We start from the raw sequence: 20,967 nt of genomic DNA on the forward strand, positions 1-20,967 counted from the left end.
CAACACAACCACCACTACCTCTTACATTTACATGTCCAACACCCCCTGCACTCCTGGCAATGAAGAAAGATGAAAAGAAACGCTAAGCAGAGGGAGAGATGCAGGCAGGGCAGTCTTTCTGTATGGTACAAGCCCCTCAACCCCTTACTCTCTCTCTGGTCGATCTGCAGTGAGGTTTTGTCCTCAGGTGAAGAAAGGATACAGCAGACGTGGAACTTAGAGGAGAATGGACAGTTTGTGTGTATGTGTGTGTGAGAGAGAGAGAGAGAGAGAGAGAGAGAGAGAGAGAGAGAGAGAGAGAGAGAGAGTGAGACAGTCCGCAGCCAGGCTACTGGATACTGGGTTCAAATCAAAGTAGCACGACTTGGGGAACATGACCCATCTTCCTTTAAAACTATACAGCTGAGAGAGACAGAAAAGGAGGAGCAGGGAGGAGCTGGCTGGCCAAGCATGAAAGCGGTGTCAGAGGAGACTAGGGACTCTGAGGGAGCAGTAGAAAGAAGGAGAGAACTGTGAAACAGTGTACTGAGATGGATGGATGTATGGATTCTGTGATAGCTAAAGAATGAAAGAGGGGAAAAGGGCGAGAAAGGTGGGGGCAAAGCAGAGAAAAAGCGAGCAGCCTTCCCCCTACAGCGCAAGCCTCTCTCTCACACTCTCATTCAAAGGCAGTTAGCTACTCTTTGATGTATCTATAATTAGCGAGTACACACTGTGAAGTGTTTTAAAAAGAAATAAAATGGCAATGAAACACTTGAGCGCTCCAAACAGGGGCTAACATGCTCCGGAGCAAGCAGGAGAAATTAATGGCGGGGCCTTTTTGATGTGCTTGATCAGAAATGTATTTATTAACTGCAAAGGGGAGTAGTAATTAACCCACAGACAGCTTGTTTTCTCTGGGTCTTCTAATGTGTCAAACGGTTCATCCCGCAAGGCTCCGCTCTCCACTCGCTTGCTCATGTGCACACACCTCCCATCCCATCCCACTGGACCACTTTCTCCTCAATTAAGTAGAAGGTGTGCACATGTACGAATGCATGTATATACAGTATTGTTCGCTTGTAGGTGCATGCCGGTGTGCGAGGGAGTGTAAAAACACAGCAATAGCAAGAAGGAAATGTACAATGGCTGCTGCTTTGAATCCCATGTGTATATTTATATGTACTCCTGTAAAGTGCAAATAGTTTGAGTATATTTGGATAAAAAGCTAAACAGCCTGGAGTACAGTACAATACCTTATTTGAACAATGCACCTAAACAAAACAATAATGATTAAAAGGTTAATAATTATTCTACAAAAAAGTGCCAAAAGTGATAGGTGGGCAATTGAGGGTAAAGTTATCAAATACTACGAATGAGAATTAGTATTTGTGTTGGTTTGGAAGGTGAAGGAGTTTCGACACTGATAGACAACAGAAGCTGGGATGGCCTCAAGGGAAACCTGACAATAGCACAGTGAACACTTTAAGTGAACACAAAAAGATCTTTCAAGTCTCTGTTTTGATGTTACCTTCCCCATACTGAATCTGCTATATGCTATGTACTTATATATGCACATACTGTATATGAGTAATTTTAAGACGGGTTTCACAAGGATATCACATAAAAGAGCGCAGTTAAAAACCTCATCGAGGCCTATATACAGAGAGAGAGAGGGCGTCTGACTGAAGAAAACATAGAGAGACAGAAAGAGACAAATAGAGAGAATAGAAAGTCTTTGTCAAACAGTGAGAAAGCCCAGGAGATTGTGAGGCTGTCACGGACAAAACACTGCATGAATATTTAGCAGCCAAATTAAAATTACAAAATACTAAACAAAAACGAGTAGGTGAAAGAGATAGAAAGATATAAAATATTCCTGAAAACACCAGTGGGGGAAATGGCCACCTTTAATCCCCCACTAGCTGTATCCTCATTGTACCACCTCCCTCCTCTTCCTCTTCCTAAGAAAAGACAAGAGATACTGTACATCCTGAATAATATGGGATGGGGTGAGTCTAGCAGTAAATCATTTAGATCAAGACACCAGCAGACTGCCAATGTAACCCAGCTTTCAGATCATAAAGAGGCTTGCAAACACAACTAGCACCGTATGGTAGGTAGCAGAGCTTAATACAGTGCATTCCTTGGTATTTCAAATGCTTATTCAACTAGCCCAGCATGTTCACAGTAAGTGTTATAAATTCCCTTAAGAGTATGCAAATACAGGTTAATAAGATGTTAATTTGTTGAATATAATCTGATTTAAGTGTTTGAATATTTAGTCAGGCATCTTTTAGTTAGCCCGTTATTGGGTCAGGCTGTATATGGGACAGCTATGTTGTTGTTGGGGTCCTTACAGTGAGCGTGTTTACATGTGTGTAAGCAGTTTGCGGCTAAAAAGGTTTTCTTTATATAAAATAAGTGAAATGCCGACGGTGTCCCTCGTATTCTCTTACCGGAATAAGCACACAGGTGAAGAGTTCCCAGCACACTAGTGTCACACACTCAAAGTTATTCAATAGTAAGTCTGTCACTGAGCCAAGATTGCTACTTACGATTACAAACACATAAGTGGTTGTTGGAATTTCTGATGCCACAATTACAACACAACTAGATTTTTGGTTGTTCCTTTCTTATTCTTATCAAGCTGTAGAGAGCCAACCTTGCACAGCAGCTAGACTCTCGTGATGTCAAGACATCATGCGACAATTGCAGACTATTTCCTCTATTTGCGCTATCTATTTTGCAAGGACACCATTGCTGCATCTGGGGCTCAGTGTCTACCGAAGACGATTGTGATTGGTTTAAAGAAATGCTAACAAGCCAGAGAGTTTTTCTCTCTATCCCAGAATTGTTAACTTGGGTGGCCAGACCATTCATCAGCACTGACACTGCACTGTGGAGACTGCACGTGTACGAGCACGAGGCCTACGGCGGTTCTGACGTCATTTTATCTGCGCCTGTTCGGACATAGAAAAAAGAAGGATGGACCATGCGCGGACATTTAAAACAATGGCGGCGAAAGGTTCAAATTGGTTTGATGCGGAGGTGGAGTGTTTACTGCAGATTTGGTCAGATGAAAATATATTTAAAAAAACAGTCGGACAAGAAGCACAAACACTCTGAGGTCTGTGGAAAGATTTGTAAACAAAGTGACGCTTCCCAATGACGTCAATCAATGCGTGTGACGTGTTACGGCGTGATGACATATAGGCAGGCAAGAAGCATTCTGCCGAGGCCCAGATAGTGTGAGTACAAACCGGCATGGCCCGCAGGGAGAGAGGGAGGGGGGGGACAAGTACCCTAAAGCACGGGTCACGGTACGGATGAACAGTGTGAGTGCGCCCTTAGATGGGAGGATAAATCAAGCAGCAAGTAGCAAGCTAGCAGGGTGCAAACATAAATTTCCCCACCATCAACCATGACTCCTAAATGCTACTCTGACCTGAGAAGAATAACTCACCATGATGGTGTTGGCTATCTCCACACTGAAGCTTTAATATTATGGAACTCTAATCATTAAAACACTAACAGAAGAGAAAGTGATGATCAATATGTGATGCAGAATCCCACTAGGCCACGGTAAACCAAAGACTAGAAAATAAAGCATTAACCTAAGAAGCCTTCATATAACCCGCAAAAGACACACTGTAGGCCCATTCAGCTGAAGGGTGCAGTTATAAAGCCAAGAGGCAGGTCAAACTTTTACTTTCACCCTCCCCTGTGCACCATTAATTCCTTCAAATCCACTTCCCTCCCACCGTCTTTCGACCTATCCTCTGTCTCTCTTCAGGCTTGGAGATCTGCATGCTCTGCAGCAGATCTGGTTTAACAGTACCACTGTTGTTGCATTGCCATCCCTACATTTCTTTATCCAGCCCTCTCCATTCCCTTTTACCCTCCTGATCTTGATGTGTAGAGGAGGTGGATAGTGCCCAAGGACAAGGATGAACCGGATTGTTTACAGAAGCAGTACTTTTTCAAAGAAACTAAATGCTATTTATTTTTAATCGGTTCACCATGTTTCACACACTATCACTCTGCTGCCGGTCTCCCTGAGGTGACCAGTGCTAGTAATGCTCTGCATGATCGCATATGTGTGTGCATGTTGGAGAAAATGTAGGTTTTATTTTGAATACTAACATGTTTGTGTGCAGGTATGGGTATAAGAATGTATTGTAGCATTGGAAACTTGACTGTTAACAGTTGGAATATGCAGCTTTTCCAACATGAACACTTGAGTGATTGTGCTGACAGGAGTGTATTGTGTGCCTTGGTGTGTCTCTTTGTCAGTGGGAGGTAGGAAGGATAAGCGGAAAACTAAAACACTCACCAGCTCAACGAAAGACAGCCCTCCGTAGCTGTGGGCCATGATGAAGACATTCTTGGCTGCTGCTTTGGACACAAAGTGGTCCCACACGTACAGCACGTGTTCCTCAGAGGAACCATTTTCCTGCAACACAAAAACTCTAATGTTAAATCCCTGACAAAGAAGACTGATGTTAATCGTATGAGTTTGAAACCTGTCAACAAAGTCAGTTTTGCTATTGCAAGCCATTTAAGATATGTCTCCATACAATAAGGCTGGAGCTTCAATAGAGTCTTCAAAGTCTTTTAATTTAATGCTGCAGCACCAAACCTGTACCATGGGGCTGGCCAAAAAGAGAGGTTTAAAAGAGACACTAAAAAGTGGTGGTGGCCAGAGGGGATTCTATAAAGAGCCACACTTCTGTAGATCAATAAGTCTTGCATATTGCAAATGCCCTAAATGTAAAACTCAATAGGCTGGGTGACGCAACGTTTAAATCTTAATTTGTACCCTGTTGCTGAATCGATGGCCCATCCATACACACATAGAGGCATAATGGGAAGACACTAGGGGAAGGTCAAAGGAAAAAACAACAGAGAGGAGATATACATGTGTATATAAAAAAAAACACAGCTTTGCACACACACACACACACGCACACGCACACGCACACGCACACACACACACACACACACACACACACACACACACACACACACACACACACACACACACACACACACACACACACACACACACACACACACGTATGTTCTCACTCTCATCTGCATCCACACAGTCGTACACACACAGATACATGTGCAGGATTTATGCACACACGACCAGAAGACATGTTTAATTAACCAGAGATGTAAGCGCTTTATCCGCGGCTGGAAAGAACAATAGTAAAAGTACAGGCGAGAAAAGGGCATCCATTAATGAACTTGTGACATTGATTCTCGACTTTGATTTCCTATCAAACTGTCTGGTTCACAATAGAAATCAACCATGCATTCCCACAAGAGGTTGCACTACATGTGGAGCTTAGTCCACTAGAAACACCTGTATCCTTATATCACAACACCGCGCTGTATTTAAGATAGCACAATACAGGATGCAACAAGATATTCACACACATACTTTTAAATACCCATACAGATGTATATATATAAAAAAAGAATATCTCGAAATAAACAAAAATATGGCCGACAGAGAATGGAAGGTTATCTGTTAATTGAGTGTCAAACTTTTCCATGTGACTCCAAAACAAATAATTAGGGATATGAGGTAAAGGACAGAGGAGCTGTCTTAAGAGACTCTCCTGTTAGTTCCTATAAATGTGTTTGTTTTTTAAGTTAGACAATACATTATCACAGAAAGATAATTAGGCTTTTTTAAAGAGGAGATAGTTTAAAAATTGCACGTTACATTAAATATGGTTTAAGCTTTACCTTTTGGAGAAAGTTAAGGCAGCTCATGATTTAATGAGATACTTTCCCCTGCACGTATCTGCGTGTACAAGTTTGCGTGCAAGAGTGTGTTTGTGCCTCTACTATTTGATGATGCGCTGCTGTGTGTTTTTGTTGCTGTGTTTGTCTAGAGGTAAATTAACCTGTCAGAGTGTTTGTGTTTACTGCTAGATTAGCATGAGGGGGTTGTAGTGTCAGCAACCACCTCCATTCAGAGTGTGATGCAAGAGCAGGCAACGCCGCTCTGCCCTGCCCTTCTGCCATCAGTGCTCTGCATGTGCATGTGTTCGTGTTTGTGCGTGCGTGTGTGTGTGTGTATGTGTGTTATCCTACGTGCAGGGATTGGCCGGCTGAAGCAGAGTTGTCTGTCTGAAAGGCTGTGACATCAAAGTCCTTTGAAGTCTCCCTGCTCTCTCCTCCGCTATGTCACCCTTCATCTGTGAAGCCCATTTCATTAGCCTGCCTCCCTCCCTTACTCTTTCCCTCTATTTTACGTTCTTTTTTTCCTCTGTTGATGCCACTTGTTCATCTTCATACTCCTACATCTCCTGTTTTGTCCACCTCTCCACCCACCCTTTAGTGACTTTGCCCAACATGGAAACATTAGAAAGGGTTTGCTACTGTACATAGCACTTTATGTCGTGTTTATGTCGGGTGTGTGTGTGATTTACTTTACCAATTCCAAATTTGCTGATATCAACCGACGGCACACAAAACATGTGACAAAATGCGTGATAACTGCCAAAATGAAGACAAGGAGTGTTTTTATATAGTTCTATACTATAGATAATAATGATCATTTTCAGAAACATATTGCAGTTGATGTCTTCATGGTGGCAAATGAGTCTCCCTGTGCTCTTGACTGCATCACCCAACCTCACACACAATGACGCACATTCTTTGCCTACACCTTTGTTGGCAGGCAACAGACTGACTGACTGACTACCTGACATGGCAGTGTAGTGAATTATCTAAACAGCATTTGCATATTGTTGCAATTATTTCCTGGGGTTAATTAGCTGCAGTGGAGCACACCGCCCTGCGAGACTGGCTTCCTGTCACCAGCCCTCACACAATATCTTAGCCTATTTATTTAATTTCCACAATTTTACCGCACTGTGTTTGTTTATGTGTTTATGCGTGTGTGTGTTTTGTGTGCATCTGCCAGCACTGTCAGAAAACCATCCCAACTGAACACCTGTTGCCAACATCCTTCAGCCACGAGTGTCAAGGGACATTTGAGGGTGCATGCAGTTTGTGTGTGTGTGTGTGTGTGTGTGTGTGTGTTTTATATAGTGATCCATACTATCCCCCCAAGAGAATATAAAACACAAATCTGCACCCTAGACATTCTCAAGACTGGAAAGTCTCCAGATGCTGACAGCTAACTACTATCAAAATAAATAAAATGGTGGAGAGAGCTTGAGAAAAGGAGATATAATGTATATGGCATATCTCTGTGTCTAACAGAAAGAGTTTGACAGACTCCCCCAACTCTGGATTTGGAATTCCTGAACATATTACATATGTAACATACACAGCTATGTATATACTAACAGAACTAATGTCAATTTATTTTTAGTCACCATGGACTCCACTACAGACAGCTTCCTATAGTTCAATATTGGTTTCTGTAAAAAAAAAATTAAAACTCCCCACTTGCCCCATACTGGGTGGTCTTTCTCCTTTAACCTCAGGTCCTCTAACAGAGGCCTGCAAGCCTCAGAGTTCTGCCCAGTATCTTAGCTGTTCCTAGGACTGGGTATATATACAGTGTATGTTTATATGGGCTGTCAATCGATACAAATATTCCATCGCAATTAATCCAATGATTGTCCACAGTTAACTCGCGATTAATTGGAAATCAATCACATATTTTTTTATCTGTTCTAAATACTGTCCAGAATACTCTCTAGAATAACCTCAAAGGCACTGCATGCTCAAAAAATATGCTGAAAGGGCATATTGACCTGAATTTTACATTTGTATAATACTACCACTATCTAGTGTCCAACTAAACACTTGTAAGACTAGCTAATCGTTCCATGTTTTATGTAGCTCAACACAAAACCATTGACATCATGCATCACAACAACACAATGTACACCAAGTAAATTAGTCAGTTAAATGTTCCATTCCTCAAAGATCATTCACACTTGAAGCAAATCATCTCACACAATGTAATTGTTTCTAACCTCACATGGGGGAAAATAACTCACAAAAACGGTGCAATCAAAACAGGTTGATTGGAAAAAATAAATTAAAACAATGAATAAAGTGCACAAAACAGTAGGGAGTGTAACACAGAACTAGGACTCTAGTATATATAGTGCAGTTAGGCTATACTTTATACTACTCCCTCTGTGACTTTGAGTGCTCTCTGCTTCAGCTGTATGCTAGGCCAGCAAGTGCTATTTGAGACTTGATGTACTTTGGTGGTAACTCAGTACACATCAACAGTAAATGCAGATAACTTTGGTCTTGTCGAGAGAACCATCTGTCAAACTGTTACTCCTTTGTTGAAAGTGTTGGCTTAAAATTGTCTAGTTTTAAGAATTTGTCCAATTTATCTCTTTCCAATACTTACACAATAACAGCTGATACTCCTTTCCAGAACCACACATAATTGCAAAGACCGTACACACACAATTTCTTGTTTCTTCAAAAGTTGTCCGGTCCAATACTTGCCCTATGTTTATTCACTGTAATGAGAAGCAGGGAGAGAAGAGCGGAGGAGAGGAGTGCGCTGCAGCCAGAATAACAGCCCCAACGCCAACAAAAACCCAATGTCTGACCAACACAGGAAACAATGAATCTAACAACATCAACACACTCTTGACAAACAACCACTTCAGACCTCCCTGCACCTCCCTTCGTCTCCTCCTCCTCATCTAAACACATAGGACCTCAGAAAACTTCTTAGGAAGCTGGAATCTCAAGTCGGTAGATGGTGAGCAGTGTGGACCGGAAGGAATCTAGTGGATAAGAGCCATTATACTTTTTACACTCAGAAACTTTTCATTGGGAGCCAGAAGTGTCAGGACAGTGTCACGGGATCCCTAAACAACTTTATTGGGTTTGGACTCTAATGCTCAGGCAGTGCTGGTTTCAATCTTGCAAAAATGACAATAAGTATTTCAAGGGGTTAGAGCTAAAGTACAACTACAAGTATTGTAAACCCACATCACACAACAATATTGTTTGAGAGTTCCTTCCTGTAAAGGAAGAGGTAAAAACAAATTACTTCAGAGCTTTCACACACACAAACTCTGACTGCACTCAGGCCACACATTGGGTAAACCCACCTGCAGCCCCAGTCATTATACCCTTTAATATGTCCTGTTCAGTACAGATTATTTTCATTTGGCCTACTGATTGAATATTAAATAAGCAATTTACATAATTACATGTTTGGTAATAGCAAAGAGGGTATTAGTGTAAGTTAGTTTGTGTTTGTTTGTTTGTGCGTGCGTGGTTGCGTACATGTCTCTGTGCACACAATTAAAAAGTGGACCTCAACGACACCTGTTTGCAATTGCATTCTAATCAATCTCAGGGACGGGTACTCCTTCGCCATCTCTTTCCCTTTTTTTCTTTCTTCTCGTCTTTGTTTCTTTCTTTACTCTCTTTTAGGGGCCGACAGAGAGCCGAAGTTAGCTAGAAGCTGTCTGGGAGCTGATGGTTCTGCTAGAATGGGGGAAAGGAAGGTATGGAGCAAATTAGCAGCAAGGATGGGAAAATAATGACTGTGGCATTGTGGGTAATTAGCAGGTATAGTACCTATGGAGAGTTGGGAATATAATGATGTGAAAAAGAGACAGGGAAAAGCAAGAATGAGGATAAAAAAAATTTAAAAAACGTGTGCCAGACTAACAAGAGGGGGGGGGGGGACTGTGCATGCGTGGAAGAGAGTGAGAGCGAGAGAGAGAAACTAATGTGTAGGTGTGTTATTTGACTTTGCAATGAAGGGATATACAGTATGAGGAGAGAGAAAGTGAGGGAGAGAGAGAGGGAGGAAGGAGAAAAACTATAGCGTCCATGTCGTCCCACGTGCAGATTAGCGTGCTCAGACTGTATACAATGAAATAGCATGACCTTGGTGGGTTCAGTCTGCTCCGACAATATTTGCCAGGGCATTGTTTCAAATCAATAACTCATTAACAAAGTACAAAGGAAGTTGCTGTGGGTTTGTGAGATTCTTTATTAGAAAAGAGCAGCTGCGGGCCAGAAAGGTCATCGCTGTGACATCTCGGCTAGCCTCGCACTGCCGCCCAGATTGTCAGGTGAAATTACTGCGAGCCATTAATTGACATAAGGCAAAGGAGAGCGGGCAGGCAGACAAGGCTGTGTTTGTTCCAGGATGACCCTGAGGTGCTGTGTTTGTGTGTATGTGTCTGTGTATGCGTGTGTATGTCTTTATTCGGGTCAGCCTGTATCCACAACAGGGTTGTGTGCAGAGAGAGAAAGAGAAGGGGAGAGAGAAAGGGACCTCAGTGGTTGGGGAGGTGTGAGGGAGGGCAGGATGGATGTGTTTGATGGTTGACCTGACTAGAAGATTGGGAGCAGGGATCTGAGACCGGCTTCATTGGTTCTGCCTTGAGCAAACACACAAACACAGGTATGTGTACACACACATATTTTATGTACTACACATTACAGAAATGCTCGCAAACTAACAAGAACAAAATCTAACACGTTGACTCCCGTTTGAAACTTTAATAAATTCAAACACAATTACATAAACCTGTATATAAAAAAATGACACACATCAGTGTGCTTGTACTGTGGCCTCAAACATGAAAACTTAGCTCTTAAAGACAGGTACACATGCACACAGATCAATTATTTATCTCTGCCACACTCCCAAAGAAATACACACCCAAATACAAAGATGGCATCTAGCCAATTTGTCCTCTGCAGCAAGCAGGTGAGCAGCCCTCTAGCCCCGTTTATTGACCTCTCCTCTGACCCAGTTCAGAGGTTAATCAAGTCCCTACCTGTCCTTGGATATGCTGAGCCTTACTTCTTGGCACGACCACAAGTCAAAGGTCAAATAAACCCTGTCTGTATAATTGCTTGTGGGCCAGAGACTGGGGCAAAGGGGTGAAGGTGACAAAGAGCAAAACTCAGTCCCATAGAGAAACACTGTAGCACCATGTCAAATACAATTACCAGTGTGTGTGCTTGTGTGTCCATGTCTTAATGTTCATAATCAAGTCCTACTGTGTGTGTGTGTGTGTGTGTGTGTGTGTGTGTGTGTGTGTGTGTGTGTGTGTGTGTGTGTGTGTGCTTTAGTGAAACCTCAGGACTTTTTGTACTACAGTGTGAACATGGGGAAACAGGACATCATCTGCTAAACACAGACAAGGACAAGGATCTCAGCCAGCCCCTGTGGACAGCTGCAGCTGGGAATAATGGGTCTTGGAGAGGCAGAGGCTAAATAATGGATGCTCCTTCCTTTAGGAAACATACTCCGTACAATCCACAACAGAAGACAGATCAGTATGACACAGTACAAGACCTCTTCACCAAGAAATTGATCCCGATACTCCAAAGGGTCCTGCATATAAACTAAAAGGGCATGATATGCAAAATAAAAGCCCCAAAAATCAATGTAATAAAATAATCTTATATCGTAACCTTAAGAGGTATCAGCTCTAACCATGATGAGAGGTAAACAATGGTGTAACACAAGGGAATTAAACAATGCCTTAAATGGAAACACTAGCCCACTGGAGAGCCCCAATATTTTTCCTCCATTGTGGTATGATTGTGACGAATGAAATATTGTAGAGAAAAGCAGAGCAATGTCATAGTGAAATTATTCGACGTCCACCAGTCATAATCATACAGATCTCCTTCTTGGAGTTGCACTGACGCTGAATATAACAAATAACGAAAAAGAACAGAAGGAATAGCCTCATTTGCTACTTCAAAATGCCATTGGAATGACGGCCTCTCTGTCTGTCTATCTCTGAACAATCTACAATGTGAGATGCTATAAGGAAAAGTATTTTTTAAAACTAAGAGAGAAAGATAGAAAAGTATTCCAGTCATTTACAAAAAAATAAGTGGTGCTTAAAGAAAGGCGAAGCTCTGTTTTTTGTCCCCTTTGCTCTTTTTTTCCTCTTCTTCTTTCCAGGGCCTGCTGGCCTAATCCCAGCCAGCCAGCCTTGGGTGAACTCTTTGGAAGCTTCTTAAGCCCATGAATGTGCCTTTTGTTCCTGCCATTCCTCCGCTTGGCTGACAGAAAATAGCTAACTGGATTACTGCTAAAATTCAGAGTAAAGTGAACTCCCAAACTTCTATATGGCAAAGTGCTAAGAGAGCCCCCCCCCTACCCCTCCCATCCTCATCAGCATCCCTACGATCAGACTTTCTATCCTTCCATCCCTCTCTCTGTCCTCTTTTTCTCTCTCCCTCCTCCACCAACATCCCCCTAAACATGGCCTAGTAGTGTGTGATCTGGAGGAGAGGAGAGGGATTAGATAAGGTTGAAAGGTTGCACACTATGAACCCAAGGCGAAAAAGTAAGAATCCTAAAAGCAGTTAAGAGCTTATTAAAGTGTGTAAGGAAGCGTATTAATCAACTCAACTCTATCAGAGGGCTAGTGTGTGTATGTGTAGGTGTGTGTGCCAGTATTGGGTGATGTGCAATGTAATTTTAGGTGGTAAAGACGGGTAGTTATTCAAGCTTATGGTATTTTTTGCGTAATGTTGGATTTCATTATGAAATAAGGAGAAGAGGTAGATATATTTGAATGTTTCCGAATGCCTGTGTGCAGGTGGTCTGGGAGTTCAGCGGGAGTTAGAGTGTGAGGTGTAGTGAATAAAGGTTTGTGTGTGTGTGTGTGTGTGTGTGTGTGTGTGTGTGTGTGTGTGTGTGTGTGTCTGCATGTGTGTGAGGGCCCGTGTCTTGTGTGGGTGCTGTAGAAAAAGATAAAAACAGCCCTGCTAAAGAGGTTTGATTTGATCCACCACCCACGCCGACGAACAGAGGTGAATGAGAAGGATACACACACGCACACATGCACACAAATGTCAAAACCTTAGTTCTTTTTCCACCTCCTTTACTCTTTTGTCTGTTGGTATGTGCGTGCCTTTGCATATCTGCATGTGTGTTAATGTGCGTGCGTGTGTGTGTGCGTGCGTGTGACAGCTTACTCTAGGGCGGACAAAGGCAGAACAGTGGAGAGTAAAGCAGTTCAGGCGGAGGCGTGGACGATGGAGGCGAGGTCATACACACTAACATCCTGCTGACTTCTGTGTCAAAGGTCAAAATTCAAGGGGCAACAACACAGAGCCAACCTGCTCACTCATTAATCTTTATCCCAAGTCTTGCAATCTCTGCATCTAAGGACAAGTGTATTTAGCTGGAAAATCTACACATTTTACATGACCTCTACTTTTCTTGTTAATGAGGATAATTTTGTATTAGCCAACTGGTCTGAAAAAACAGATACAGAAAGCTTTATTTTTAAAATACATCTCGCCGTTTAAAAAATGCCACAACACTGGATACTGCACTGGTGTGGACTGCTAGATCAATTATCAGTGTGCTAGCTTATATCAAACAGCAAAGTCACTTGACAAGACATTGAACCAGTGTGATATTTTCTTTGGTTACTCACTATGATGTCTTTTCTGACTTCCATCTCATGGAGTTGAAAAGCCAAGACTGTTAAACTGCACAGTATTTCTGAGATACTGCAGTCTCAAAAAGACACACCACTGCTGCATACCGCCCTTGTCTCAATGCATCTGACCCTGTCCACCATGCATTATGCAGGCATGGGGTAAGCAAGCTGAGCCCAATATCAAGATGTGAATAATATTGCAAACTTACTCGTAGGATAGGGGAACCTTGGTTGGGACTGTGTTAACGGTCTCACACTGCTAACGTTACTGAGTGTTAAAGATTTAAGTCAAGAGGAAGGGGAGGAGAAGAGATTAAATATGTATAGGTTCAAGAAGAGAAATAGCAAAAACTAGATCAATATGTGATATGTGAACCATTCAAGTTACCCCCTCATAATAAAAGTATTTAATACACATTCCTATCAATGAATGTTCGACAAAATTACAACACGCATGCATGTGTGTGTGTGTGAACAACATGATAGATTGTTTACAAGAAGAGTTTAATTTCAAATAATTTACAGTAAGTTCACCAGTTGTATGCTTGGGAATATGCTATAATGCTTGGCGATAGAGTGATATAGAACTGCGGCTAATTATCCCTTATTAGAGTGTGTGTAAAGGTACTGCCAGGGGGGTGAGAAAAAACACCCGTTGACAGCTCATACACGGCTGTTAGTCCCATAGCAGATCTATCTCTTGTCAGACACCAGAGACAGGCGTATTTCTCTCTTTCCCACACACACACACACACACACACACACACACACACACACACACACACACACACACACACACACACACACACACACACACACACACACACACACACACACACACACACACACACACACACACACACACACACACACACACACACACACACACACACACACACACCTCTGTGATGCTTCTGCCATCAACCAAAGTAAGATACAGATAATCAACGAGGACGCTCTTCTCATATGGAACCCTGATGGGATAAAGCCCAGCACAATGGATGTGCCCCTAATCTTTAAAATCTTACTGAATGAGAGCTTTTAAGAAAGTTATCAATAATGTCTAAACCCCAACAGAGTTTAAGTGTTTAAGTGAAACAAAAGACATCTATGAAGAGGACAACGTTTTTCTAATTTCGCATTACTTTGCCTGTTTTTTTATTTTCACAATGGAATTACATGTATTCAAAGGGTAAGGCCAAGATAGGTGTATGCGCATACAGTGTGTGTGTGTGTGTGTGTGTGTGTGTGTGTGTGTGTGTGTGTGTGTGTGTGTGTGTGTGTGTGTGTGTGTGTGTGTGTGTGTGTGTGTGTGTGTGAATGATTAGTGGGTGTACGGTCAGCATAGCATGATAAGAATTCTGCACTGTGTTTGCAGAGTGTGTGTTAGGGAGATAATAATCCCAGCGGTCAACAAGAGTGAAGGGCTAGAGCTGCACTGACCAGCCCACCATCTGAAAGTGAAAAAGAGAGAGGAAAAGAGGCAGAGGAACAGGGAGAGAGGGAGGTAGCCATGTGGTTAACACTTGCTCACTGAGAGGCGACTGGAGCACGGCCAACCTCTTCACACACAGGCTGACCACACAAGAGCCTCTCTTTCTTCCTCTGCCTCCCATCCTCCCTTGTTACCTAACCTTTCCTTCCCTAGCTTCTTCAGCTAGCCGCCTCCCACTTTTCTCCTCCCCGCACCTTTTTGCCACTTTTGTCTTAACCGAAAACTTTCCCAAATTCCTCCCTCCCGTTTTCTCACCTACGTCTCTTCTCCAACCTCCTCCCACGACCCTAAACTGTCACTCTGTCCACCTCCTCCAACATGTCTGTTTTTGACGAACATCTAGCCTTCTGTCCCTCTGCAGCGGCTCTCCGAACACTTCCTTCCTGCCTTCCTTTTTCTATCTCTCCTCCCTCTCTCCTTCCCTCAATGACTTACCCGTATAGGGATCCGTTCAGTCTCTGTCTCCTTCTGTGGGTTACGATACTTCTCGTAAAATTCTCTCTTCTTTTTGCCCTCTTTCTCATCTTTGCGTTCCCTCTTTTCAGCAGGTTCATCCAAGGGTTCAGTAGGAGAGGGCAGGGGAGAGGACATGGCTTGCTTCTCCACCTCCAGGTAGTTCTCGTTGGGGTTGAGTACCATCACACCGTAGCCCTCCTAAAACAGATAAGAAAGTGTGTGTATCAGTGCCGGCATCAGCATCGTCTATATCAGATACTGCTCATATTATGTATTTAGCATTTCTGATATTTAATATATCCATTAATTTCACTCATATAGTAAAATATAACAATACCTATGTACACAGTATATATATATAAAGAGCATGAGATGTGTGTGAGAGGAACAGGAGATGTGTGTGAGAGAGATCTGTAGAAAATGTGATATTATACAAGCATCAAGGGAGTGTATTATTTTCTTTTTTAATTCCCAATATGCATCAAGATTTTTTGTTGTTACATTTGAAAATGCCTATATAATCCTTACTAAACCTACAGACAGAATAACTCACAGTTTTTTTTAAACTTGTTTGTTGTTGTTTTTTCCACTTGCAGAAAAAAGCTGATATAACACCCCATGATAATCTCTGCTGCATTGAAGCTTAGGAACTTTTCTTCTCAGTCTACGTCTGATATGGGGCTCATGTTGTTTAGGAAAGAGCTCGGCCATTGATATCTAAGAACAAATAATACCGTAACAACACGCAAATTGTGAGGCGACTGGGAGAATGACGCAAATCCAGACTGAAATAAATGGCAGAGAAAGAGACAGAGGAGAGAGTGTCACTGTAGGGACAAGCTTGAGGAGTAACTGGGGGATTGGAATTCAGTGCCGGTGGTTTCAGTCAGTGAGTAGCATTTAGTGACTCCAAAGGCCATGTGTCACTTAATATCAAACCCAATCGATCCCAGCATCACTCAACAAAAGAGTTAGCCGCAACTGCATACGTATCTGTGTTTGTGCATTATGTGTGTCCAGGACTCTTAACTTCTATAGACAGCACTATACTAACATTTTTTTAAAAAGCTGAGGATGTTTTCACATGAAATTATTTGAATTAATATTAATCATATTCAGTGTACTTCTTCAAAGTGCCAAAAAAGGAAAATAAAAATTAAAAAACGTAAACATTTGAAATAAGACAGAATGACAGAAGGAAATTGTGTTGTGGAGAAACGGAAGTTTTCTTGTAGCCCTTGGTGACTTCTTCAACTTTGAAGCCATTTTAATTAACTGTGTTTATTGTCCCAAGCACTCTGAAACTAAAGCAGGAAATGGATGGATTCCTGTTTCACTTTGGTGATGCTTTTCACACACAACCCCCATTGTGATGCACATACTCACACCCCAAGACTCAAACTTATGGGTATACGCCAGTGCAAATACACATATATACACACTAAGGCGTACGAAAGACATCAGTGTTGACAAAAAGACCTTTAGGAGATGTGAAATGGGAGAGAGGGAGCGTCGCTCAGCTTCCTCTGCAAATCGCCATCACACACACACTGTCTCTTCAAGGCTGCACGTCTCCTCTTTCTTAATAAGTGTTAACACAATGTGCTTGTCTTCCGTTGACGCAGCATGAGTGTGTGTCCCTCCTGTGCCCATCGACATCAAACCTGCCACACACCCTCTTCCCTTAGCACCTGCCGTGTGTTGACAACAGCAAAATGACACTTTCTCACTTATTCAGATTATAAAATTAGTTTTATTCTCACTCCCTTTCAGATTCAGACAAGGTTCTTCTTCCCTCGCTGGACATATTTGTAATGTAAAAGTTATTATTAATAAATAAAAAAATAAGATAGCGATAATATATTTAAGGAAACGTTTCAAATGAAAAGAAAATTGGGCATGTTCAAATTAGATTTAAATTATATTTAAAGTATGTGTTCTAAATTAAAATTTATTACATACATTATAACAAAAAAAATTATAAAAACTAAAAACTAAAAATTATCATTTCAGCTTTAAATAATTTTCTGCTACACAATAGCATCTGCATGATGATGAAATAAAGTTTTGTGTTTTACTCCAACAAGCTCCAACAGGAAGTTTTATGGTAATTTAGCAAGTGATTTATGACTTAAAAAACTCCATGTCCACGTTATAGTTTATATGCAAATTCTAGGTATATGATGTTTCGCCAAACCTGGATTTTTATTAGTCTGTGCGTGTATATGCACAGAACAAAAAGGCAAGTTGGAGAGGTAATGGATGAGGATCTATTAGGGAGACTTAATTCAGCCTGCAGACATCACAGAGACATTTGCACACAAATACAGAAGTTCAGACACACAAGCGCGCATTCAGACAGATGGATTGCTGGATGAAAAAGAAATAGGAGCGGGCGAGGAGTGGACAGAGCCTAAGAGACAGAGGGAGACACAGGAGAGATATAGATAGATGGATAAAAATGATAAGACAAAGACAGTTGGAGAAGGAAGGAGAGACAGAGGGATGTAGTCTAACCAGATCCACACCAGCTTTGTGCCACTGCCCACTGGTGGCAGCCTGATAAAATAACTGACAAGACCAGTTCAGCCTATGCCAGCAACGTCACAAAAACAAGATACAATTTTAAATAAATACATTCAATACTGATAAATAAAATGCATATGTGTAAACAAAAAAATTATATAAAAAAGTACACTGCACTGTTCACATAGTTCCAACATAAAGTAGGACAAAATTACAGAAATAAAAACAAACGGGAAAAAGCTTCATGCGCTTAACCACCATCACATCACTTTGTCTGCATTCCTCCTTTTACCTAATCCCGGTTCACAAGGCCAAAAGTTAATGGTTTAGCAACACTGACCCACTTGTTCTGATGCTAACCCCGAGTGGCCTACAACCATGTTTAGTCTTCAGTGCTCTCACCCTAACCCTTACTAGTCAATAACCCTTGCTGGCCTTAGGCATACTATCGGTAACCTCGAGTGGTCCGGCTCCTAGCCTTTAGCGTCCTTATGCCAACCCTGAGTGGCCTATAGCCTATGGCCTTTCCTTTGGACAGACTAACACACCTATCTGAGCTAACAGTGCTAACCCTTTCAGCTGTCCAGTCACCCAGAAGAACATTGCTGTAAAGGCAACCAGTGTTGTCGGCATACTTAGTCTGGAAGAGCAGGGCCACCAAGTTCACCTCGATGTCGGAAACCATCATTTATTTGAACACTAAGAGGTCTGTCTTGGTGTCAGGACAACACTGCTCACCCTGTCCAGACACTTCCTCCTCTTATTCTTTTCTCCATCAACCATATGTACACAAACAAGGAGTCTGGTGCTTATGGAGCACAACAAATCTTTTTTTTTTTTTTTTAAATTAGAACAATGCTCTATAATAAAGTTGATTCTTATATGTTGTGAAAAAAAACATTAAATATGATAGCTTTGATTTGTAACTGTGATGGTCTAATTGTATATATCAAACATATCTCTAAAAACACAAATGTTTTAGGGAAAAAACATGATATTCAAATTAGCACAATGTGAACGCTTACCCCAAATCCAACAGAACTAATTTCTCCCACAGAGCTAATGTTCATCTTCCTGGTCTTTGTGTTGTTTCGTGACAGCTAAATCTCTCCATACACCCTTGTAGAGTGAGGTCATTCGGTCTTTGTGATTTCAAGCTAACTGTTAAGTCTCTCCAACATATGCGCACACACTGGATACACCTGCTAAATCTGATCTTTGTGTTGTGATGTGCTGTCAAAGTGTGAAACTTACACAAATGCACACCCCAAACCTTGGGTCACCCAGCTTTTTATACCACTAAATCTCTCTCTCACACATTGCTAACATTGGGTCACTTTGCCTTTGTCCTATACACACACACCGTCTCAAATGAAACACATACACACACACGGTCCTCTAGCGTTGGGTCAGTCTTGTCTTTCTGCTGCAGTATGCAGGCTAAGTCTCTTCCCATGCCCTGTGGGTGCCCCTGTGCCACCACCACACTGAGTCCCTGCCCTGGGGCCAGCGGTCAAGAGGGTCGCCCCGACCCCTCTAAGGGGGGGCAACCCGACCCCCATCACCCCGCTCCGGACGCTCCTTAGCGCTTCTTTGTCGGCCTGTCCCACACCAGATAGCACAACAAAGGCTGCCGCTGCTAAGGAAACCCTCGCCTTGTCTCATCATCCCGATGAAGCCCTTCTTCTGTCATCGCCTCATCTCCCCACATGCAACATTGTGCAGCTCTTTGAAAAGCCAAATGCTCTTTACTATCTGCACGGTATGGAGAAAAATATATTAAAAAATACATATATGAGGCTGCAATATAAATATGACATCAAGCATTATTTCTGATATGTGATGACAGATCTGGAGCCATACTGCAATGTCTTAACAATATTGTCGATACTCTTTGATGACAATGATGCGCCCTCTTTATGGTCAAATTAGATGTCGCTTGTCCACTAGAACTTTGATGGTAACGGATCATTATTTTCCCTTCTAGTCACATTATTGGAAAAAAAATCTGATAGTGTGTGTGAGTGTGTGTGAGTGTGTGTGTGTGTGTGTGTGTGTGTGTGTGTGTGTGTGTGCGCGTGTGTGTGTTGTGTGTGTGTGTGTGTCCACATGTTAGTGAGTAGACAAGTGAGAGAGAGAGTAAATAAGATGTCCCTTTAAGACAGCAGCACCTCTATTTTTCCAGTGTGGTTGTAATGAAATGAAATGTGTCTAATGTGCGGGAGCGGGGAAAGAGGCGGCCGGAGTGAGAGGGTGTTTCATCTGTGCGTGTGGAGCTCAGCGAAGCTTTGATGTGAGAGCTCTCATGTAGTGAGCAGGGCTTTGGGCACAGGGAAAAGGACAGCACTTGACAGGTACAAAGCATGGCTGATAGCGGTCACGGGTGCATGCAGTGAGGAAAGTGGATGGTATGGTTGCATGAATTTAAGGTTGTATGTGTAGGTGTTTGCTGAATAGGAGCATATAAATTCTTTTATTCGCATTGCACTTGCATTTTAGTGCATTTATGTATCCGTGTGCATGCATCTTAAATCTTGAGAATCAGCGTGCAGTCTATAGTTTTTCATTGAAATTGGATCTTGGGCAGCTTACTTTAATAGTTTTATATCAGGGGCTGTTGAGATTGGGACAAATGGCGCTCCCATTTCTCAAAAGCACCACTTCCTTGTTTCAGCAAAACGCAGCTCCCGATTCGCTGCTCAGGCTTGACTGACAAGGGGGAAAGGGTCACCTTGCATGGCATACCCAATAAGACAAGGATGAGGGGAGGAATATCTGCAGGCTACAGTCTTGTTTGAGATCTGAACGAGGCACAATGGCTGACGAGAAGAAAATCCTTTGTTGAAGTAGAAAGCATCGGCATAGATTTGTTTGTATTTCAGTTACCTGTGGCACGAGCACACAACTCTTTACAGGGAGGAGGAAGAGAAAAAACACAGACTGTTCCTCAATAAAGAGGTATAAAGAAGCTGAGAGGGAAGTTAAATACTGTAATAACAAGTACACTCTCACTCACCACTCTCTGTCAGGGCCACCCTGCTCTGTGTGACCTTGTCTGTCTCTGGCTCTACGTGAGCATTTTTTTTTTGTACG

The 20,967-nt window shown here is 42.2% G+C and overlaps 1 protein-coding gene across 1 annotated transcript in view; it reads right to left on the reverse strand.

Moving 5' to 3' along the window:
* arb2a (ARB2 cotranscriptional regulator A) overlaps positions 1-15,542 on the reverse strand; it is a 90,399-nt gene extending 74,857 nt beyond the window's left edge. The window contains exons 1-2 of the mRNA XM_083912857.1: positions 15,328-15,542; positions 4,316-4,435 (exon numbers count right to left, since the gene is read on the reverse strand). Coding sequence (XP_083768983.1) covers positions 4,316-4,435; positions 15,328-15,531 — 324 coding nt within the window. The 5' untranslated portion in view covers positions 15,532-15,542. The remainder of the gene's footprint in view (positions 1-4,315; positions 4,436-15,327) is intronic.
* Positions 15,543-20,967: the final 5,425 nt, after the last annotated feature.

The sequence above is a fragment of the Echiichthys vipera genome (assembly GCF_963691815.1).
Source record: "Echiichthys vipera genome assembly, chromosome: 4".
NCBI lineage: Eukaryota > Metazoa > Chordata > Actinopteri > Perciformes > Trachinidae > Echiichthys > Echiichthys vipera.